General features: G+C 42.7%; 1 protein-coding gene and 1 long non-coding RNA gene across 4 annotated transcripts in view; one reads left to right on the top strand and one right to left on the bottom strand.

The window, feature by feature from the left end:
- Positions 1-257: 257 nt before the first annotated feature.
- Positions 258-5956, top strand: LOC139621393 (uncharacterized). The gene is made up of 4 exons (XR_011690988.1): positions 258-1835; positions 3527-3591; positions 3686-3788; positions 5385-5956. It is a non-coding gene; the product is annotated as an uncharacterized lncRNA (long non-coding RNA).
- Positions 5957-7139: 1183 nt separating this feature from the next.
- The window catches only part of serpinh2 (serine (or cysteine) peptidase inhibitor, clade H, member 2), a 111111-nt gene continuing 96011 nt past the window's right edge, over positions 7140-22239 (bottom strand). For all 3 annotated transcript variants that reach the window (XM_071477875.1, XM_071477874.1, XM_071477876.1), the window contains 3 exons: positions 18708-18800; positions 17955-18187; positions 7140-8921 (listed from right to left, as the gene is read on the bottom strand). In XM_071477875.1, the coding sequence (XP_071333976.1) occupies positions 8616-8921; positions 17955-18187; positions 18708-18800 (632 nt within the window). In that variant the 3' untranslated portion in view covers positions 7140-8615. The remainder of the gene's footprint in view (positions 8922-17954; positions 18188-18707; positions 18801-22239) is intronic.

Genomic DNA, 22239 nt, shown 5'->3' on the forward strand with positions numbered 1-22239 from the left:
CCTGAGGCTAACAGTCTTTGTGGGAGTGCAATATTTACATCCAAATAATCACCTACAAGATGTGCATCATGTTGGTTTGCACACATGGAGTATGTATGTTCCTGTGTGGAGCCATCAGTAGTGTTTACCTTCAGACTAGGCCTCCTCTTGTCAACATGAGGGACTGGCCTTTGTCAGAAAGGCAACGGCATACATCATCCTGCCCACTCCACCTGGATCAGTTTCAAAACACAGCAGAAACAAAAAGGTCAAACACATCTAAGTAGACAAAGGTACAAAAAAAGTCAGAGGCAGTCTTGTCTAACTTCACACTCTTCACAGCCACAACTTTGCCTTTTCTAAAGCTGTATATAGTATCACAAAAGCTTGCAACCATGCAAGCACCTGAGCTCATGACAAACATACAACTCCCATCTTCCCTCCCAACTCCTGATCCTAGGATTGACAGCTGGGGCCTGTGGGGAGCACAATGAATAATTTGTGGGCAGAAAGAGCTGCAGGCAGGCGGAAAATTCGGGGACAAAAGTAATAAAATGGTGAAGTCAACAGCTTCATGAACTATTTATCTTTCTGGAACCGATATGTCCTCCTTCAGTCTCTTGCTGTACTGTTCCACTTCAGCCACCTCACTTGTCAAAGCCCACAGCAGTCCAGGCTTTATTGAAACTTTGATTCAGTTTCCCAAGTTGTCACTTTCTAAGGACTGTGTGCAATAAAGGAGACAGGTTATTGGGAAGGAGAACAGAGAAAGGGGCTAATGAAAAAAGAAGCCGTCACTTGATAGAAAAAGAGCCAAGAAGGTTTGAGGAAGTACAAAAAGTTGACAATGATCAATAACATTAATATGGGCTGCTGCAGATAGTCTGCTTCAGGCAGATTAAGTATCTCCCGCTGAAAAAGACAATAGACAATAGTGACAGAGTAAAGCTATTGTGTGATATTTAGCCTTCGATAGTTTCTATAGGCTTGTGGTTTGCCAAGAGTGATCCCACTTATCAATTATGGGTTTAAACTTACATGCATTTATACATAACAATATAGTCCAAGTAGTTTATATTTTACCACATGGAAACCCTGGATATTTACAAGTGGAAATTCCGCCTAAAAGCCCTTAAAAAAAAAAAAAAAAAAAAAAAAAATGTGGTGACTGTAAACCAAAGCCAGTTTAGCTTCGCCTGCAGGACTTATCCACTGAGACCAGCTTGGGTTGGGGGTGTGAAGTGACTGGGCTCGCTCACAAGGTCTTCAAGCAGCTTCTCACTCCAGTAATAACACCAAAGAAGTGCACCAAAAATGATTCAAGCAATTTGCTTGAGCCCCGCTGCATAACTTTTTCCTGGCAGATATTCTGTCAGGGTGGATTTCAAACCAGCAACTTAACTACCACCCCTTAATAATGACTGCATTTCATTTAGGTGTGTCAGCACCAGGGCCAAGAGCTTTTGCACAGCTGACATTTTAGCACAGGTGAAGTAAGATTTAAGTGTCCCATTAAGTGTCCCAGTAAGTCATGTCAGTGAGCCAGCATGCAAAACGCCAAGGCCCTGGGAATAACTCACCGAAACGGAATGAACACATCGTTATTAATTACACATCTGCCTTTCCAAGAATGGCATGAGAAAATGTATGCAGGGAAGATTGTGTAGAAGTGCATACTGACCACTCTTATGGTTGACATGGTGACACAAATGATGCAGAGCCATAATTAATATTATTAGTTACACCTGTGAATCTCCCGCCATTACAAGATGCACCTGTGCTTTTCCTGCCATTAATCAAAATGTCTACAGTGAGATGAGTCCATCAGCGGGCAAACTGGACTGTGCTCCACACTGGCATGTTGCTTTTTGTTTATATCAAGCTCACAAGCCGCTGTTTCCACACAACAATAGTTTGTGTCAGCATGTAGCCTTAATGTGTGGACAGCTGTTAGCTCAGACTCAAACTTCAGTCCTTCACTCACCAACAGCTGTCTCCAGCGGGGGAGAATAGCCCTCCTGTTTAGCTTCTATTTGTAATCTCATCTTGTCTTGTACTGAAGTTAGCATGCTAACCTAGCATCTTACTGACCCAACAGGTGGCTGAAGCCCTTGCCCAGTCTGGTGCTGACACTGACTATGTAGCAATATCAACATTTACAAATGGTAAATGTAAAAAAAATAAATAAATAAATAAAAACGACTCACTAACTAGCTGTTAACGTTTGCCAAGGTTAGCAAACACTTACCTCCAATGACTCCACTGCACTAGTTTTGCTGGTAAATGACGTGCAAAGATGGGTTTCATGTTTTCTGTGACCGCAGCAGGGGTCCCATCTGAGACCGGTGACGTTGAGGGCAGCATTCCTATTGGCTGTCCATGTAAACCCGCCTATTCCAGGCCCTCAGCAGCTCATTCACTAATGTTAATGCTAATGATGACAAGTTAATTTCACCAGAGGTAAATGTATTTAAATTTCGTAACCACCAGGATGAAGAAAATAAACGATGCTGGCCGGCTGCAGATGGAAAAAAAAAAAAGTCTCACCCTGGTGCAGACTGGCTAACCTCCTTAATTAACCTCAGTTTTTATTTAATCTGCTGGCAGGGCAGACCATCACCATTTACCATGACAGTGAAGTTATTTCATTTGACAACAAAAACCTATAACATCAGGATTCTTTGATAGATAGTATTAAAAATCTTCAAGATTTGGTAATAAGTCTGGATCCATATGCATACTCCCCCAAAATTTAAATTTCAGTCTAATAGTAGCATAAACTGACAGACATAAAGTTCACAGTGTACCGCTGTTGCACATTTTAAACTTAGTAAAAGCTCTAAACATAGTTTTAGAGAAACTGTATACCAGTAGGCTACCATTTGACCTGAATAATCCCTGTCTCATTTGTTCCCACCAGGAAAAGATTTATAATTTATTTAAATATTAGCCTTTGCAGTACCCTGGCATATTTGACACTGTCACTACTCTCTTTCAACAGACATTGTTTTTGCATTTGTATCTCACTCATAATTGATATATCTTATTTTTTGCATCTCTGAGGGCTCATTAAAACACGTTTAATAAAATTAAACTAAGTCATACAAAATTAAATAGGTTTGTTTGCTCACTGGTAAGAGATTTATCGTTTATTTAGATATTAGCGTTTGCAGTACCCTGGCATATTTTCAACTGTCACTACTCTCTTTTAATCAGGCATTGTTTTTGCATTTGTGTCTCACTCATCTTATATTTTTTGCATCTCCGAGGGCTCTTAATTCATTAAAACAAAATTATACTAAGTCATACAAAATTAACTAGATTTGTTTTCATTAACTAGATTTTCCCTGAGTCATCAGCAGTCCCAGGGAAGCATATCCCAGCCTCTGAGATAGCCTAATGTGAACTCTAGCTACAGTCATGTAAACACTTGTTAGGTTAATTTATGTCTGAAGGCCATTTCGTTATTTAAATAGCTGAAAAATTGCATCTTCATTAAAACCGAGTCGAATGCACCACATCTCCTGTTCTCTCATTCCTCTTGCAGGCTTGAATCCACAGCTGCATGAAAATGGTGTGAAGCAGTCGGCTATTTGTGTGGCTTTTCAGAATGTCAGTAAGCTCTCCCTATGGTCAAACACAAGTATGAAACACTGCTGTTTTCTATGTATCATATGCCTGCCTCTTACTTTTGACCTATCTCAAGCTTTTAACAAGATGAAGGCGAAAATGGAGGGGCCCTTGTGGCATTTCTATCAGCAAGTTGACCCCCAGTTGAGCGCAGCCACTTCTTTGATTTCCTCTAAAGGGTAAGTACTGTACTGTAACTGGGATGACTCTGCTCTGAGTGCTCTTTCACTCTCGCCCTCGCTTCTGCCGCTCGGGTTGTCCAACAGTTGAACCCTTCGCACAAAGCAGCAGAGAAGACAGGAAGTTTATGGTCCCACTTCTGCATCATGTTTTATTGAAAGATGGAGATTAAACATTAAATTCACTTCAAATCCTTTTTTTTTTTCCTCCAGGCGAGAGGCTGAGGGGAAGCTCTGTTGGCGATAGTGTCATGTCATTACAGAGAGCTCATATAATGCAGTTCACCTCAATTACCAGTCCAATATATTGCTGTTGCTATTGCCAAAGAGTGCTCCTGGACACACTGCTGCAGACAAACACACCAAAAAGTCAACAAATATAAAAAAAAGGTGGTCTCAAAAAGCACTGTGGATACAACTCTAATTCCTTCGGGTGTGTCACCTCCTTTGAAAACAATTTAGTATTAATTATTTTGTAGATAATTATATTCTAAAAACCTGTAGAGTCTTGCACAAATCACTTAGGTTTAGGGATTATTTCGTGTTAATTAGTTAAAAACTTTCTATATTCCCTATTGTGCAAAGTACAGCTCAGAGATGTAATTTAAGTAGGGTAACAAAAGTGTATGTTAACTGGCCAATTAGGAAATCAAATCAATGGTCTCATCTTCCTCTGAGATAAACAAATAAAGAACCCAGCAAACCTGCATCTCATGGAAGTGAGTGTATGTAGTCACAATCCCGCAGCCTCAGTGGCAGTTTTAATCTTACGCTCCAAGATGACCAAACTGCCCAAAGTCTCACAATTGTTTACCAGCCATACACCAGTGATTAAAATGATTCATCAGCTGCCTCACAAACTCCATGTGTGACAGGTTGACCCTTTTTTCCTGCGTCCTAAAATGCGGGCACACTCTGGAACTAACTCATATGCCTTTCGTGCAGCAGCCTTGGCTGATTTATGGGTTAGATTATCATCACATAAAGATGCAAATACCTCCTGTGCTTTTCCTGACAACACACACTGCAACAGCAAAGTTTGCTCAGAGTCTGAACAATTTCTAGCCTGTGCAACCCACTCAAAAGCAATTCAACCAAGCAGTCACTGTGAAGGAATTTTTCCCCTTCTGGTCTTCTTTCCTTATTTTGTGGGCCTTACTCACACTCCAACAGTTCAGGTCATAACAACCACACACTGGACAAAGATTCACTGCTTAGCTTCTATTATGACTTTTGGTTTCTAAATGGAGCCATCTTTATCCTCTGTTGCTAGGGTAGCTAAGGTCTTATAGATAAGGACACAGGGAAAAGCATAACAAGTCCTAGTCAAGGATGAGTGAAGCGAGGCAAAGGGCAAGACATATAGTATTAATTAGGAAAGAGCATGTTACATGAGTCTTCACATATCAGTTAAGACTACAGTTTAGCCTTACATGGGTAAGGTACAAAAGAGTGCTGCAACACTGTGATGTCTAGTAATATATGTGCCCTGTATAGGACATCCTCAGAAAATTGTTGTGGCAATACTCTGAGTCCCCTGTTGGCTGTGTACTGCTCATCTTTTTGCAGACATCTGATGATTGTCTTTTTCTCCAGCTCACAGGTTTTCAGCCTCATACAACTGAAATGAGAGGACTGCAGTTGGCCTCATCACCAAGGCCAAAGACCCCCACTGTCACTGACTGCACCCCCCCACCTGACTCCTTTCTTGGATTACACGCATTGCGTTCTTGCATTCCTGTTCCACATTGTGGATATTTGTACTATTTTTGGTTTTTTTTCACATTTGTATTGTAAATATTTTTTTGTAATTTTTTTTCTATTTATATTTAAGCTATCTGACCTGCAGTGCTTGCTTTTTCTTCTTCCTATGTTTATTATTATGCACCAAAACAACAAACCAAATTCCTTGATCTGAAAACTGATTGCAGGTCTCCCTCTACACATTGTACTGTATTTGACACCAACTGCAGATTATTGTAATTGTTATGATGTAAATGTTTTATATTTTCTCTGTACATACTGAAGCCTCTTTACAAAATTACAAACCTGTCATAACCAATAAACTGATAAAACAAACATTTGTACAAAGACAGAAGTTCTTCAGTAATTATTGGTGAAATGCTCTTTTAAATCATGGTTATTGATTACATTTGTGCATATTACTTACCGCCATTGTTGGGAACACTGTACATATAGCTGCTGCACATCACTGAAGTGGCTTTCCTCTTACATTTTCCTTGTGAGTCAGATTATTACTGGCTACCTGTGAACAGATATGGACATGCATGTGTTTGTCAGTGTTCTGAACTGAATAAAATGTGAAGGTGAGTCAGCAGGGAACTGATGTTGGAATGAGCTGGATTGATGTGCTCACAGCGGACAGCCTCGGATCCATCATCAGCTTGTCTAAATTGAGCTCCCGGGTTTATTCAGAGTAGGCTAGACCTGCAGTATACTGCCCTTTACAAGTCTCTACTGCACGGGAGGCCACTGCAGAGAGGTCATTGTAGTAGCTTTATTCACACATGAATGCACAAGCGAGCAGTGCACGAACACACTGGAACACACACACATGGACAACACACACTGTTGCTGAGCAGACCTGTGCAGAGGGCTAAATTAGGAACAAAGCCGTAATACCAGTGTGACAGAGCAGCTGTGCGTCTAGACTCTGTTATTTAGCACTACAACAGGACAGATGTAGCACACATTTACATTCTACCTTCAAGAGAATACAATGCACCACTTCTTATTCTCAGTTTGTGAGCAGATGTTCACCATGTCTAGAATAAATCCATCACATATGACAAGTGTTTTTTCTGAGTTGACACATGGACAGACAATACAAAACAACGGCATACTACCAAGTAGGACTGAAATCTTCTAGTATTTTTAATAAAACATTGAAGATACCAAAACACTATCACTGTTTCAAGAGAGATGGCAAGTAGGGTCTATTTTTTATAAACTCCCTCATATACTTTATATGAAGAAACATATTCTACCTTTGCTTGTTTGGATTCATTTGGCGAGTGTGTTGACAAAGCTGCTGCTGCACTTTCTAAGCACTGCAAGTTTATCATGTGTTGCCAATAAAATTCAATAACTGATGCTAGTTCAGGGCTTTAAATCGGCTTCCATATACCCTTGAGGCTCAATGTCAGCCAATTCAGTTCAGGGTAGTGGTGAAAAAAAAGAAAAAAAAAAAAAAAGCTGTCAAGAAAGATGGAGCTGTGGCAGTCCACATGTATTATATATTAATAGCACATGTTTGATTGATTGGTTTGTATCTAGATGAGGTGAAGACATTGATAAATATTCTGTAACTCAAGTGAAAAAAAGAGTAAAAACAAGGCCAGAGATATTTATTTTCAAATATGCATTCAAATAACATAGCAAATAACATTCAAAAAGTAGTAACTGTGGTTCATTCACTCATCTCATTCATCCACCACAGCGCTAAATGAAAAACCAGATATACAAATAAAAATCAATACCTCTACTGTAATCGTCCTAAATATTAAGTCGTTACATTGAAGTCAAGGGATGTCAGTCATGTTTGTTTCCAACAGCATAATGCTATCATTGATCTCTGATGGTATTAAGAGATTAAAAGGTTCCCTGTCCTCTCTGTGTTGTTGACAAGCGTTGTGACTCATTACAGCCATTAGCATTAAGCTGGCTCATCAATAAGCACTTGGCTGATCCATCAGTCTTCCTCAGATGTAGCCCAGGGGACTCCGCTATACGTCCCTGCCAGCTCCGAGAGGACGCATGGGCAACCTTAATGTCTTGGTCACCACACACACAAACAGTATAGATAGACACAGACACACAGACACACACAGACACACACACACACACACACACAAACACAAACACAAACACACACACACACACAAACACAAACACAAACACAAACTTGTACTTCTATCTTTGTGAGGACACTCATTGACATAATGCATTCCCTAGCCCCTTACCCTAACTTTAACCATCACAACTGAGTGCCTAACCCTAACCCTGACCCTGACCCTAACCTTAACCTAAACCTTATTCTAACCATAACTCTAAAACCAAGTCTTAAGCCTCAAAATGTGATTTGAAGGTGTCTCAAAAAGTGAGGACCAGCCAAAATGTCCTCACTTTCCCAAAATGTCATCACTCTGTTAGTAAAATGCTTTTTTTGGTCCTTTTGGTGGACAAGCACACACACACACACACGCACGCGCACGCACGCACGCACGCGCACGCACGCACGCACGCACGCACACACACACACACACACACCGGCCCTGTGTTTGCCTGACAGGGAGGATTCAAGTGTCACTGTGAGCCTCTGTTCGTTAAAGTTCTTTGTTGATGCTGCTGTGTGTGAAGTGTTGTGTCAGTGTAACCACTTCTGCTTGTCAGCATGTTAGTGTTTGTCAGTGCACTCTTGTTTGTCATTTTGTTTTGTGTTGACTTGATCATTGAGGCCTTGAATGTGTGTGTGTGCGTGTGCGTGTGCATGCACATGTGTGGGAGAGAGAAAAAAATTGTTACTTTTGCTGTAACCGTGAACTTTAGTGTTTCCTTATACAGTATTTTCATTTATGTATGTCATGTAGGTGTCGCTGTGTGTGCGACTGTGTAGGTGTTGGGTATAGTAGTGTCAGTGTCAGTCAGTGTGAGACTACGCAGTGTCAATGTGTGACAGCCAGACATAGTCTGATAGGAGTGTGCCATGGTGAATGACAACGTCTCCACTTAGATACCAGTGCGTAGTCTTTGTGTAAGAGACAGAGACAAGAATAGACAGGAATAAGGGACAGATGTTGGAGGGTGCTACAGTTCATCATGCAGGGCCTCTCCCTCTGCGTGGTCCAGAGCTCCCATCAGCAACAGGGCTCCGGTGGCGTTGTCTCTAACAAAGATGATGAAGGGGTGATCTGCGTAGAACAGCTTGGGCTTTTCTATGTTCTCCTCCTCTAGGTCTGTCTCTCCTTTCCCAGCTTCAGCAGCCAGCTCCAGGGACGCCCAGTGGAGGACACCACCCAGATGAAGCTTCCCTTTGCTCTTGTCCGACACCCCAGAGAAATCGGCCACCTTCTGGTCCCAGGCATCGGTCAAGCCCAGAGCAGACAGCTGTTTCTGCAAAACAGAAAACACAAAAGTGACAGGATTTATGAACTGCCTTAAATTTAAATCTCCTGGTGCTTGAGGCCATCCTACATAGAGACGACATGGACTGTATGAAAACAAACAGCTGCTAGGACACTGATCAATTATGCACGCAAACAGACCAAACAACGAGTGGGAGGGAAAGCACATTTTAAAATTTCATAATGCTGTGACATTCAGTGGTAGACATGCACTGCCCTTCCAGAAGCTCGCCCGCCACATGATGAACGTAGACATAAACATACTCTCCAAAAACAGTCAATCATCAACATTTCTGAGGGAGATTTTCCACCATGTTTATTTACTTTCTATCCCAAAAATTCGAGACGGGAGGGAGCCTGACAGTTGCCCTTGTTGCGAGCTGGCAGAACAAAGTGGGCGACAGGCAGAGAGGAGACGGAAGGAGGAAGCAGAGGATGAATAATTTAAGAGTGATGCCCCGTGACCTCAGCACCCCCTTTGTTTTGCCTGATATGAATTCCACAGAAAGTCGTCGTCATGACAGGTAGTTTATCCTCCCATGGCAGAGGGCCACTCACAGTGACAGGCTTCTCCAGGGGCCAGATGAGAGCATGTGTGGGTGTGAGTGTGGGCTTGTGTGTGGATGCGCAGGAGGCCATGGCTGGAAGAAAAGTTGCAGAAACAGATGAGTGGGTGACGATATTGTTTTCTACTGTAGCATTGTTTAAACTTCAGCTGATTAAACTCTTTAGCGGAACTATCTTTTAGCGGCGGACAGGAACACTAAATCATTTGGACGAGTTGTCTGGGTAAATGTAAATGTTCTGTGGGTGCAGCCTTCCTGACTTTGGCTTTCTTTTCAAAACCACATTGTTATAGCTAAATATGATGCCGCTTAGCTCCTAAACCCACATGCTAATGGACAATTGCAATAATCCATGAGGACTGTCTGCTTAAAAGTCGAGATGTGCATGTTAAACTTGATCATGTCATCTTAATCCTAACCATGAAATAAAGTAGATGTAGATACAGTTACAGTTGTAGACAACTGTCACTCCTCTCCTAGTGTTTCCATGCAAAGCCCCCCCTTCACGCAGACACACACACGCCACCTCCTGCTCTAATGCACTTCTATTGTCCTCATCCATTATTCCTCCACTCTTCCTCTCTTCTTCCACCCGCTACCACTACATCACTGTCTTTCTCTGCTGCTCGGCCACTTGCCTGGCAACCCCATCCCTCATCTGCCCCATGTGCCTCTTCCCCCCCCCCCACCCCCCCCACCCCCCCACCCCCCACTCCTAACTCTGTCTTTTTCCTCCCCGTCCCATCCTTCTCTTCCTTTGACAGGCCAACACACCTCAGTATACATTGCCCTCTCGACCACTCCATCTACTCAGGCAATCAAGGTTTTTTTTTTTTTGCTCCTTATCTAACGAGGAAACAGAAGGAGACTTTAACAGGTGGATTACTCAAATGGTGAAGACAAATGTGTGTGTGAGGAAAAGCAGCTTTTTCCATGTCTCTCTATGTGACTTAAGGGCAACCTTCCTCATCCTCTTGACCCAGCCCATTTGGTCTTCAGTGTTGCACCATGAAGTACAGAAAAAGTAACAACCAACTCTCTTACTCTGCTTATCAAGGCAAAAGCACTTGGTAAATTTTTTTTGGAGCTGTAAAGTCTTTAAAAATTAAGGGAGCCCGTGGCAGCGTGCTGGGATACAAGCCAGGGTGTTCTGGGAGCCTATGGAGGCCTCATGCACCGCAGAGGTGTGGCACTGCATTACATGGGGAGAGAGACCTCTGGGAGGTGCTCTTTGGCTGCCCTTTCTCTCTGAAGCAGTGCATGAATCTTAGATGGAACAGCACTGGGCTGACTTTGCTGATGCCTCACACAAGGCATCAACCAGCTATTTGTCTGCGAGTGAGAGCCACAGGCATTGTCAGCTGGTGGTTTCCTCTTTGTGTGTGTGTGTGTGTGTGTGTGTGTGTGTGTGTGTGTGTGTGAGTAGGGCTTAGTTGGCCTACAGCGGTGCAGTCTAAGCAGGCCTGAGGTAGCATGGCACCAACCCTCAGGCGTGCAGCACTCTGCATCACATTATTTCAGCTTGATGGTTGAGCCCACTAAGTAGCTTGTCGGGCGTACCTGTGGGGGTTTTAAGGGGATAGCTTGTGTCAGCCAGGACATGTCACAGCTCTATCTGTGTGGAGTCATGGTGGCTGCTGTTAAGAGACAGAGCAGCTTTGATAATGACAATGACAAAGAAAGAAAGATGAGAGAAAGAAGCAGAGATCAAAAAGGGACACTATTGTTAAGCAGGGCTCTTTGTGTGTCTGCTGCTGCTGCTGCTTGCAAATTATGCGACTGAACTGCCCTGAAGATTATTAAAACCCAGGAAAGACTACACACCACACATAACAACCATTTCCAACCAACATACCGAGATGTTTCATCTTGGCAGTCATAATGGAGTGCATGCTGGAAAAGATGAGTAAAGAGGACAACAGGCAGATTGTGATTGAAGTCATATCACTAGGCAACTTCTGAAATCCCATGAAAAGCCTTGTTTGGTTTTGTGCTGTGCTAAATGTACTTTGCTTGTTAAATGTACCTTACAAATTATTCCTGCAATTTGCACAGATGAGCAAAAGAAACACAGGAAAAACACCAGAAACACAACGACAGATCCCACAACCAGGCGGAGTGAGGGCTGAGCTCCAGAGTGAGGACCAACTACACAACAGAAACCTGATGAAATGGATCATAAAACAATTCTCATGACACATTTCAATTTAAGATTATTTTCACTATTGATTACCTTCTCAATTAATCCATCATTTGGTGTGAACAATGTTAGAAAAATGTGAATAATGCCTGTCACAGTTTCCAAGTGCCTGAGATTTTATCTTGAAATTAGGTTTTTCTCAGTTCAAGTCTCAAATTGAAAGTTTACAATGACATTAAACAGTGAAAAGGATCAAATATATTTTGCCTTGAACAATGACTTGATTAAATGATTATCAAAACAGTTACAGGTGAATTTTCTGCTATTAAAGACACGACCAGACGACAATTAGAAACTTTAAGTTTCAACATTGTTTCATCTGTGACAACAAGGGTGTTTTGTCGTACCCGTAGCCACACCCAACGGTGACGTCACAAGTCCTACAGTACGCCTGTACCTCACTTGAGGAAAGTGAGAACATTACACCCTCTGAAAAGTCACTCTTTAAAGGTAGTTGAGTTTTTGGTCACTGGTAACACTGTGGAGCAACAGTTTTATGTGTAGATTTGTTTGTACAGGGGACCCAAATGTTTCAATGCTATTCCACAGCCCGACAACTGGCAGTGGTACACCAAGATACACAGCAGGAACAGATGTGAAGAGGAATATGATCTAGAAAACACAGATGTAAACAATGAAAGTTTTAAAATACTTTAAAAATGCTTACTTAAAAAATTGGCTTTGCAGATGTTTACTTTTCAATTTATTGTGTGTTTGAGATTCAAACACTGAATGTTACCAAAACCTCCATCTTTAAGAACCACACACTATGATTTTACCTCCTGTCAACACTAACTGGCCTGTGTGTAACAAACTTGGTCCAATTAGCTGTGATGCTCAAATCACGACTCTAACAGGTCCAACTGTTGTAAGGACAAAAACCTCCTTACCTCCAGTGTTCTTGCTCAGTTTTGACCTCCTGTTCCCTGTGGCTCACCAATAAAACCCTCCAAACACTGTCGACACATTAAACAACTACGGACGTCTTCTGCCTAATTCAATACTGCCCTTAACATCCTGCGTGGGCGGTTTGGAGAATGCAGTATGTGGCATCATCACAGCTCCATTTCACAGACCCGTTCAATGCAGGCTTAAAAAAAAAAAAACAACAACAAAAAAAACTCTTTTTCTCCCACCATCAGCTCCCTTGAGGCTTCAAAGCCTCTCTATCTCTTTATTGAGTCTCATCAGCAATACTCCTATTGGTATCTTATTTACACGGGCTTTTACCTCCTTTGCACGGTCAATACACTCTGTGTCTCATTCACTCGCTCACATTTACACATGAGCCACTTTTTATTCCAAGGCCATTTTACCACAAATGGAAAAAGAAAAAAGAAGCCTTAGCTTTTAGTGAGATATTTAACTAATGACCATGAAAACACATCTGATTAATTCATATGATGCAGGGCTGTGGTAGCTGTGCTAAAATGGCTGCCCCTCCACACTGTATACTGCGGAGTGTGCTCTTGTAAATATTTGATGGCCTTTTGACCTCATTAGCCATGATTGAGTGAGCTCTCCGGTGCACACTCATATGTCTTAGTCACCGACTGGAGATACAGCCAGGATGGAGCTCAAGCTCAGCCATTACTGTGTGTTCTGTGTGTGGCCAGGTCAGCACTGGATCAGAGGCAGAGGGAGAGAGCGATGAGGGTGGTTTAGTCAGTGACCTCTGGGCCGGGCTTGTTAAGAGGTTTCTCCGTCTCTGGCTGCAGACTCCGACACAGTCTGCCCTTCACCAGAGAAGAATACCACAAATAGAGAGACGGGAAGAAAGAAAAAGGCAGGATCCTGCAGCTATTTATAGTTCTCTGCCACACTCTCCACCGTGTCCCCAAGCTATCATTGACCCCGCTCGTGTTCCTCCACCTCTCCAGCTCACTCACCTGCCGAATGTCACTCCTATTTAGGTCAGCAGAGCCAAGGTGACGGCGCATTAGAGGCACATGTGAGGCTTCCACAAAGGAATTATATCCCTGGCTGGCTGACAGAGAGGAGAGAAGTGACAGAGGGAACGGGTGCATTTGGATGTGGCAAATCCATGCAACATGACTCAGAGGTGTGTGATTTTGTTTGCTCTCATTTGCCTCACACAGAGGACATGAATGCTACAGTTGACATACGCGTACACACACTGCTATGATCCTCTATTTGTCCAGATGCTGCCCTCTAATCCCAGGAGTCCATGGCTGGCCCAAGCACTGACAGATAGAGTGGTAAACAGTATTAACGCACTGCGATGAGCAATTATTTGGCTGAGCCAATTGGAAAAATGATCGTCAGAGAAGACACGGCGGGCAGTCGCTGGCCAGGAGGGTTGGACGGACAGACGAAATGAGATCGGAGTGGGTTGAAGGTTTGTTCAGAGCTTTAGACTTTTCATAATGATTCCTCAACTGCACTTCTTTTTCTTGAGAGAGCAAACAGAGGGAGACAGCTCGTGACAAGTCAGAGAAACATTCAAGCGCTTATCCATATTTAGGTTAAATAACAAGAGTGATGTATAGCTTCTTTTAGCTTCTGTCTGGCAAACCCTCTTGCAGACACAAAAGAGGATTTTGTGCAACAGTATGTTTTCTGCTCTTTCCCTGGCAAAGTCATAGCCGTGTCAAAAGGAGTTGTTTCAAGCTTTAGTTCTAGATTACAGCCTCCTCCCCAGAGCGTCCTGACAATGTTAATGTCAAAAGCTTGTTCTTCGGGGCATGGCTAGCCGAAAAACATGGCAGCACAACTCTACAGAGATGTTTGTTAAACCACAAAGAGGGCAAAGTGGATTTCATCAGTCCATGATGAGGTTACAATGTACATCTAAAGAGGACATGGTAATAGGTTCCAGTCAGTGTACCCTGCCCTGGGGAGATGGGATTTACTGGCCTCTCTATCTGTCAAGTTCAACTAACCCCTCTCTCTCGCTTATTGTCTTTCTCAGTCATCCACAACTGTTGTACAGCTGACTACTGTATCTCTCTGATTCTCACACAAGGCAGAGCCACAGCATACAAAGTCAATGCAAAGATGCCAGAGGATGCAAACATCTGTGGCTTCACTCAAATTCGAGGGAATTGAGGTGAAGATGCATCCATGCAATCTGAAAATGTTGCAACTTAATAAAAATAATCACAGGGACAAAGTGGTATCTTAACATACACAAACATGCAGTGCAGTCAGTGTGTATTGAATGAACACAGACTGCAAAAACAATCCATCTGTCAAATTTGTGCAAATAATGCAAGGTGCAAATCTGCAGTGCAGTCAGTGTGAATGCATCTTCAGGTCTGTCTCTTACTGCTCAGTGAGCACTAGAGATGTCCCGAGCTGTACCGTGGCTGATCCGAGAATATTTTAACAGTGTGGCCTTAAATGCCAGTCCTTTCTTTATTATGTTTTATTCACTTCAGCCTCCTTTTACTTTGTGACAGCCATGCTCTTCAGTGTGAGCATGAAAAGAGCTAAAAAAAAAAAATCTGTTTCTTTTCTGCTCTCTCTCTTATTAGCAAAGAGCAGGATACAAAACTTTCATGTAGCAGCTTGAGCAGGCACTGACCATCGCTTTTGTTAGTTTAAATGGCAAATACTGCCATTTAAACAGGCTTTGCTCTTTTACATGAATGCCATAAAAGCAACGAAATGATAGACCAAATTTAAACTGGACTGATGTCAGGTTTGTGTTTCCCTGCAAGCTGGTGTGTGCGCTCTGACAAAGATCATTAGTGAGGGAAGAACCTTCACTCAGTGACACCACTGTACAATCATAAGCATTTCTGCAGTTCCAACAACGACGGCAAAGTCTTACGTATTAATCACCTTAGCAGTCCATCAGTATTAGGATCATGTAACCCTTGAAAAATAACTTGCCAAATTTACTAGACTGCACCTTTTATTGCAGTGTGTCAGATATGAACACTTGATCAGGACATCCCTTGTGAAAATATTCTCTGGCAACTGCAAATGAAAGAAGAGAGCCTGGAGAAATGTCAGTCAAATAAGCCTGAAAAGGAAACTTTCTTCTCACAATGACCCACATGAGCAGAATATTCTCAAAGATGTGGAGACATGTTTGGTTCTAACAACTTGTCTGTGTCCTTGCCCCCGCTAAGGACCCTGTGGTCTGGTCAAATACGTGTTCTTCCACCAGCCCGACACCTCTCTCATCTCCCAGTCAGCAGCCTGACACAGCCTTCGAATTGGCCTGCATGAGCCTTAACAACCCCCATGTACTCACAGTAGCATCAGCAGCCACCAACCCGCTGGCTGTCTGCACAGTGCTCCTTCTAGTCTCTCCTCTCCTGACTCAGACCAGCTACCTGCTGGCTCTGAGAGTTACAGGAGCAGAGATCCAGACTACCAGCTGGGCTGGGGCGTGACCTTTGTGCTCCTGCAAAAGGAGGTCTGTGGGAGGCATCAGAAGCCCACTGAGGAGCTACAGGTCAAGGTCATCCTCAGGCCCCTCTTAGCCTCCAAGCAGCAAGAGTTTAATTCTCTGCTGTGGGCTGGTACAGCTGGACACCCATCACCTCAAGGTAGCGAGTAGAAGAGTGGGAAGGGGTGACATTTGTACTCACCTGAGTCAGAGTCTGCATTGAGCTGTGGCCAGGGTAAGACAGGCCACTACTTCAGCTACTAAAAGCACTAAAGAGCCTGATGAAGAGGAAGACAGAAAAGTAGGCAAGAGAGGGCGGTCACAGGTGAAGAATATATGAGGGAAGAAAAGAAAGGAAGGAATGACAAGCAAGAAACAGCACAATGCAGAGGCAGAGCAGCAAGACACAAGGACAGAGAGAGAGAGGAGGCGAAGGAGCCAAGTGAGGAGGAAGAGGACAGACACATGAATGGAGAGAAAAATTACTCCAGGAGGAGAAGAAAAAGAAAACTGAGATAAGCAGAATGCATGTCAGAAAGAGGAGGGGGCCAAAGCAGGAGCAAAAGAACAGAGAATAAGAGATTTGGAAAAACCATAGAGTATGAAACAGACAAAGAAACAATGAATATGATGAGCGCATTGCTTGGAGATATGAGACAATATATCAGGTGAAGTAAAAAATGATGCGGCGTAAGGATACAGGAAATGAACGAAAGATGGAAACTGAAAGAACAAACTACAATTGTGGCTGCATGCAGATGCCCGCTCTGGCAAACTGCACTGCAGTATTAAAAACTTGAGCACCCACCTCTCCACTGCACATTTAATGTACTGTACAAGCACAACACCTCAGTCGACTGGGCTGAGCACAAATGCGGGGTACATGGATCAAAAGATAAACTAAAAAGAATAAACCAGCAGTGCTCCAACAGAAACACCTACAAATCCCCCGTAGAAAGAAAAGACTACAAACCCCACTGCCAGGGCAGCTGAGGTGACTCTGGAAATTAGGCCAATCCAAGATGGGCTAGATTTAGTGGGAATGGAGAACCATGATTATCAGCCAAGGTCTTTGGGACGGGAGCCACAGTTTATGTGGTGGTAGAGAGGGAAAGGAGGATCCAACCACAATCCTACGTGTAAAAACATGAACCCATGATGCAACAGTATCCTGGATGGACTAGATTGTTAAGTCAGTGACATAAATTAAACGAATGATGCCCCTCTGATCTTCCTAATCGAGTTCATCAGATGAGGAATAAGACGTCAGCCAGCTCTTTCATCCAGACATTTCAGACAACACTGCACACAGACATAATCCATTATAACTAAAAGAGACTCAACAATTTATGGAAATCAAAATATTAAAAAGCTATTTATGTAATATTAGGGTGTATTATGGAGCAAAGTATAACAACAAACACTTACCTTAATCGTGATCACCTACTAATTTAAAGAGCAACTTCCACCTACACACAGTCAGTGCAGTGGAAGAATAGAGATATGAATGAAGGTGTAAATTTGCTATAAACAATAATACAATAATATATGTAAAACACCAGCAGATTTGTATGCCCACAATCTTTCACACTGCATATTACCCATACTGCTGACAACAGCTGTGTTTATAGGTCTGTAGTTTGTGGGGCGGTGTATCCCAGGTTATGACACTGACTTTACACGCATGTTATTTTAATGTTTCTGCAAACAATTTCTGTTGCAAAGATCACTATAAAATGGGCCCAGAAATAATACACGGTAATAAAGTGAACATATGTGCAATTTACTAACTCATCTTGAAAAAGTCAGGGTGCAAGCGTACTCCTTTTAGACCATAGAGATATTTTTCTATACGTTCTGTATGTTCTCTAACTGCTAGTGTGTTGAACTAACCCGCAGACTTAACGCGCTGCTGATGTTCGCCTTGGGCAGCGAGATGGCCACACTGGTAACACTGGTCTTCTCCAGCCACTTGGACAGCAGCTCCAGGGTCAGCAGCTTGTCCAGCCGAGCCAGATTCTCAACGTGGAAGGGCAGCAGGAGCACCAGGCTGACCTTGCCTCCCGACAGAGGCGCCTCCAGAACCTGCACCATGTTTTCCACGTCTTCATAGTGACGGTACAAACCTGGAGGAGGGGAGGGGAGGAGGCAGACGCAGAGTTGAGGTAAGGAGTCAAGGAGAAAAGGAAAGAGCCTCTGCCACCAACATCTGGTGCCACCTGAGTTCTCACCTGCTTAAATGAACTGAACTGAGGGAGAAAACACTATAGAGTTAAACTGAATCCATTTAAATATACTGTGAATTCAGCCTGCGACAGGATGACAAAGGACTGAAATAATCTTTTTCATGAATTGGAAATGACATGATAATATAACATTAAACAGAATGCAATGCATCCCTCCAACATCTTTTACTGCTGTTATAACAGAAATTCACTCTGCCTTGTTGTTGTTTTAAGACAATACATAAAATATGAAAAGCGTGTTAAATAAATTATAAGGTACACAGTGATAAATAGGAGGGAAGCAGATTGGACCTTACAGATGTTCAAGCCATTTTAGAGTTTGATTCCTTCTCGCTGCATTTATTTGCTGGCAGGGATGCAGCAGCGACAGACAGCGACAGTTTTTTTTGTTTTTTTTTACCTGCTCTGTGCATCATCATCACTTTGGTGTATTTTTTTCCCAAGAAGGTACGAAGATCTTTGCTCTCGCCGCTGAACTCTCTCTCCCACAGCCCTGAACATACACACAAACAAACACACAGTTTGACATAGACACATAAGATAAAGTAGAAAAAACTTAATGATTCAAAGGGGTGAAAAGGTGGCCGTGAAGTTAAACAATGCCATGTTCATAAAATACTTATAGACCTCGTACACAGCGACACACATGGTGAATCACCGACTTGTACTGCCTATTAAAAAATGTCGACCCTTCTCAAAGCAGTGGAGTTGGAGTGACATACTGAGGCGGTTATGAGGTCCATAAGGCCACAGCGTCCCATTCAGGGTTCACCACATTTCACTTGGCCCTGCTAACCCCATGACAGCTGTCAATTGAGGAGGGGAAGAGAGTGGTGGAATTACTGTTGTAATAACCTCACAACACATTGCCAAGGCTGCTGGCCCACTCAATAGAGCAGAGCACATTGGCTAGAGTGAAAAGGTCGACAGATTATGACTTGTACTTATGTCATTCTTTGTGAATGACACCTGGGGCCAGCCAGGGCTTTAACTAATGATGACTTTCAGTATTGATTCATCATTTGAAAAGATCACTGCACTCATGGCACAATGCTAAGGTGCAAGGAGGTCAAGACTAATTGCTTGGCTTTATCAATAAATACTTGCAGTGGAGAGCAGCGTGCAGGGCCTATTTTTCTCCAGATTACTGTTAATCGATTTGTCTATACAAATTCTGAAAATACTGAAAATTGCCCATCGCATGTTCCCGGAGCCCAAGGTGACACCTTCAAAAAGTTTTTTTTGTCCCAGCAACAGTCTAACACAATTAAAATACTCAATGTCAAATGATATAAGACACAGCAAAGCAGCAGATTGTCTCAAAATGTGACAGTGAACGTTTGGATCAAGAGACAAAACAAGACTAATAATCTGCAGCCAGGCTGGCAGCTCTGTCAGGCTGTGCTTAGTTACAGCTGCGCTCGGAGCTAAATGCTAACATCAGCATGCTAACATGCTGACAGTGATAACCCTAACATGTCGATGCTAAGCTTGCGTGATGTTTACTGTGCTTACCATTTTACTTCAGTGTGTCTGCATGTCTGATCACAATTTCTAATTTGCACTGAACACAACTGAGGCTGATGGGAATGACATTAGTTTTGCAGGTGTTGAGACGAAAACCTAAGTAATGGACACATTAAAAGTTTGACCTGGTAATGGATGAAAAGTAGAGATTATTACAATTTATCATTAGGGCGATATCAATATGGCCACCAAATTTCTGATACAAGCAATAGTTATCAAAACATGCCACTCAATGTCAACCTCAAAGCAAAAGACACCACAGTGAAAGAGATACAGTGTCTGGAGACCACATGTGTCTGTAGAAATGTTGCTCCAGTACATGGTCGATTTTGAGATATTTCACTAGATAAATGAAAGCTTTAACCTTCTGGTGGTGGTAAAAAAATCATTCAACCTCTGGGCACCATGAACCAAATTCTGTACCAACCTCACAGTGGTGTGAGAAAAAGTGGCTCCTCCTAATCACAACTAAACTGAACTAATGTGGAAAATTTCTGCTGCTTCAAATTGTTTCCTCATAAAATGATGTCAAATAATTTTCTGTGGATCAATTAGTCGACTAATTGTTTCAGCACAAGCGGTGGCTTTCCCCAAAAACCACCCAGCCTCATTTGAACCCCAGCCATTTACAAGTCCCAGCAAAGTGGCATGTGATCCTCCCTTGCAGGCATGCTAGCACAAGTCACACACATTCGCTGCGCTTCCTGTAACATCCGAGGGAGAAATATGATCCCACTGGAATTCAAAAACATCTGGCTGAGGGTTACCTCAAGTGGCAACCGTGATGTTTAAATGATGTCATGACGATGAACATTTTGTGTGTACACACTGAGAAGTCATGCTGAGCGGGGGTTAAATTAATGACCTCACCAGCCTGCACAGCAGACTGGTTTGATCTCCGTGTGCGGATGTGTGGGTCTGCGTCTAGACGAGTGGACTCGCTTTGAGTTTGCAACGCATTGTCTTCTTTTACATGACAGCACTGCAGCGGACAGATCACTTGAAATCTGAATCTACTAATATCCAATCGACGATAACAATGACACAGTTGCACAGCTAAGAAATCCAATCGCTCACAGACTTACCAATTTATACTATAAACTTCGGCCAAAAAGCAGAGGAGAATCAATGAGAGCGGCCGGCTCCCTCTCCTCCTTCATCAACTTTTGATTACAAGTGGTTATGGTATTTCAGAAGCTATTATTAGAGGTTAAATATGTGGGGACTTGTTTTCTCTTGCCTGTTTTTTCTCTCCTCCTTCTCCATGTTGCTGCATTGGCTTCTGTATAACTTTCTCTTGACTTTTTTTTTCTTTTTTCACAATCTTATTTTTCCTTCTTCCGTCTCCGGTGTTTATTTGTCTAAAACAGGAACAAAGCCTGAATTAATTAACTAGTGTGGACTGGAACTCCCAAGGTAGGCCTTTTACATCCCTCCACCACGTCTGTCAATCTCTTTCACTCTCTCAGCAGGCCACCCTCTCTTTCTTTACTTTTCTTGGTTTTCACTCTTTACTTTTCTCCCATCTCTTTTACCCAGCTTCTCTTTGTCCCCTTCCCACCCAGAAATCTCTCCTTACACTGCTCTGTCTCTGCAGTCCTCTTGCCATCTCTTTGTCATCTCTCTACTATAAACATGTTCCACTGCTAATTGCCCCTGACCTTCCCTTTCTTTGAATGCTGTGTTCAGCCCAGGGAAGTAGGGACAGCAAAGAGCTTTTTAAATTCCCCCCCTTGAATAATTAACTAAAGGGAACCGAAGTGGAAAAAAAAAAACAAAAAAAAACAAAAACAGGCAAGGAGGCAGATGCCTGCTGAGTGCCAAAAGAAATTCCGGCACCATCTCTGAAACCATTACAATATCACACACTACAAACTGCCTTAGGACCCTGAAATCAAAGGCAAATAAAGAAAACAAAAAGTTACAACAAACCAGAGGCGGCTAGCAAGAGCAAGAAGCAAACGATCGACCACTTTTAAATTATGAATCAAAACTAAAGGAATCCAATTTCCCGTAATCTAATTTGTGTGCCGCAATCTGCTGTATAATCTAATTTGTATATTTCCTCCACAAAATTAATGAACCGACCAACGAGGGTCGGTTCACAGAAAAAACTAATTTCGTAATGAAGTCAGAACATCAAACAAAGAAAATTAATTAAATTGCTTATCAATGTATAGTTTGTCAGGGAATGCTATTTTCAGAGGGCTGTCTATCTGTTGGCAACCTGTTTTCACTTCAGCAGCCCTGCCTTCTTTGCTCCTAATAAAAAGAATACCTGCAGGAGGAAACACAGGGAGAAGAGGCAAATGGACACAGATAAGGATGTGAGCAGGAGACATGTGGGAAGAGGAGAGAGAGAGAAGACAGGGTAGATTAGACACATGATAAATGGCGACAAAAGC

Source organism: Trachinotus anak, unplaced genomic scaffold (assembly GCF_046630095.1).
Source record: "Trachinotus anak isolate AG129_WGS33_773 ecotype Australia unplaced genomic scaffold, CSIRO_AGI_Tana_v1 ptg000005l, whole genome shotgun sequence".
Taxonomy (NCBI): Eukaryota; Metazoa; Chordata; class Actinopteri; order Carangiformes; family Carangidae; genus Trachinotus; species Trachinotus anak.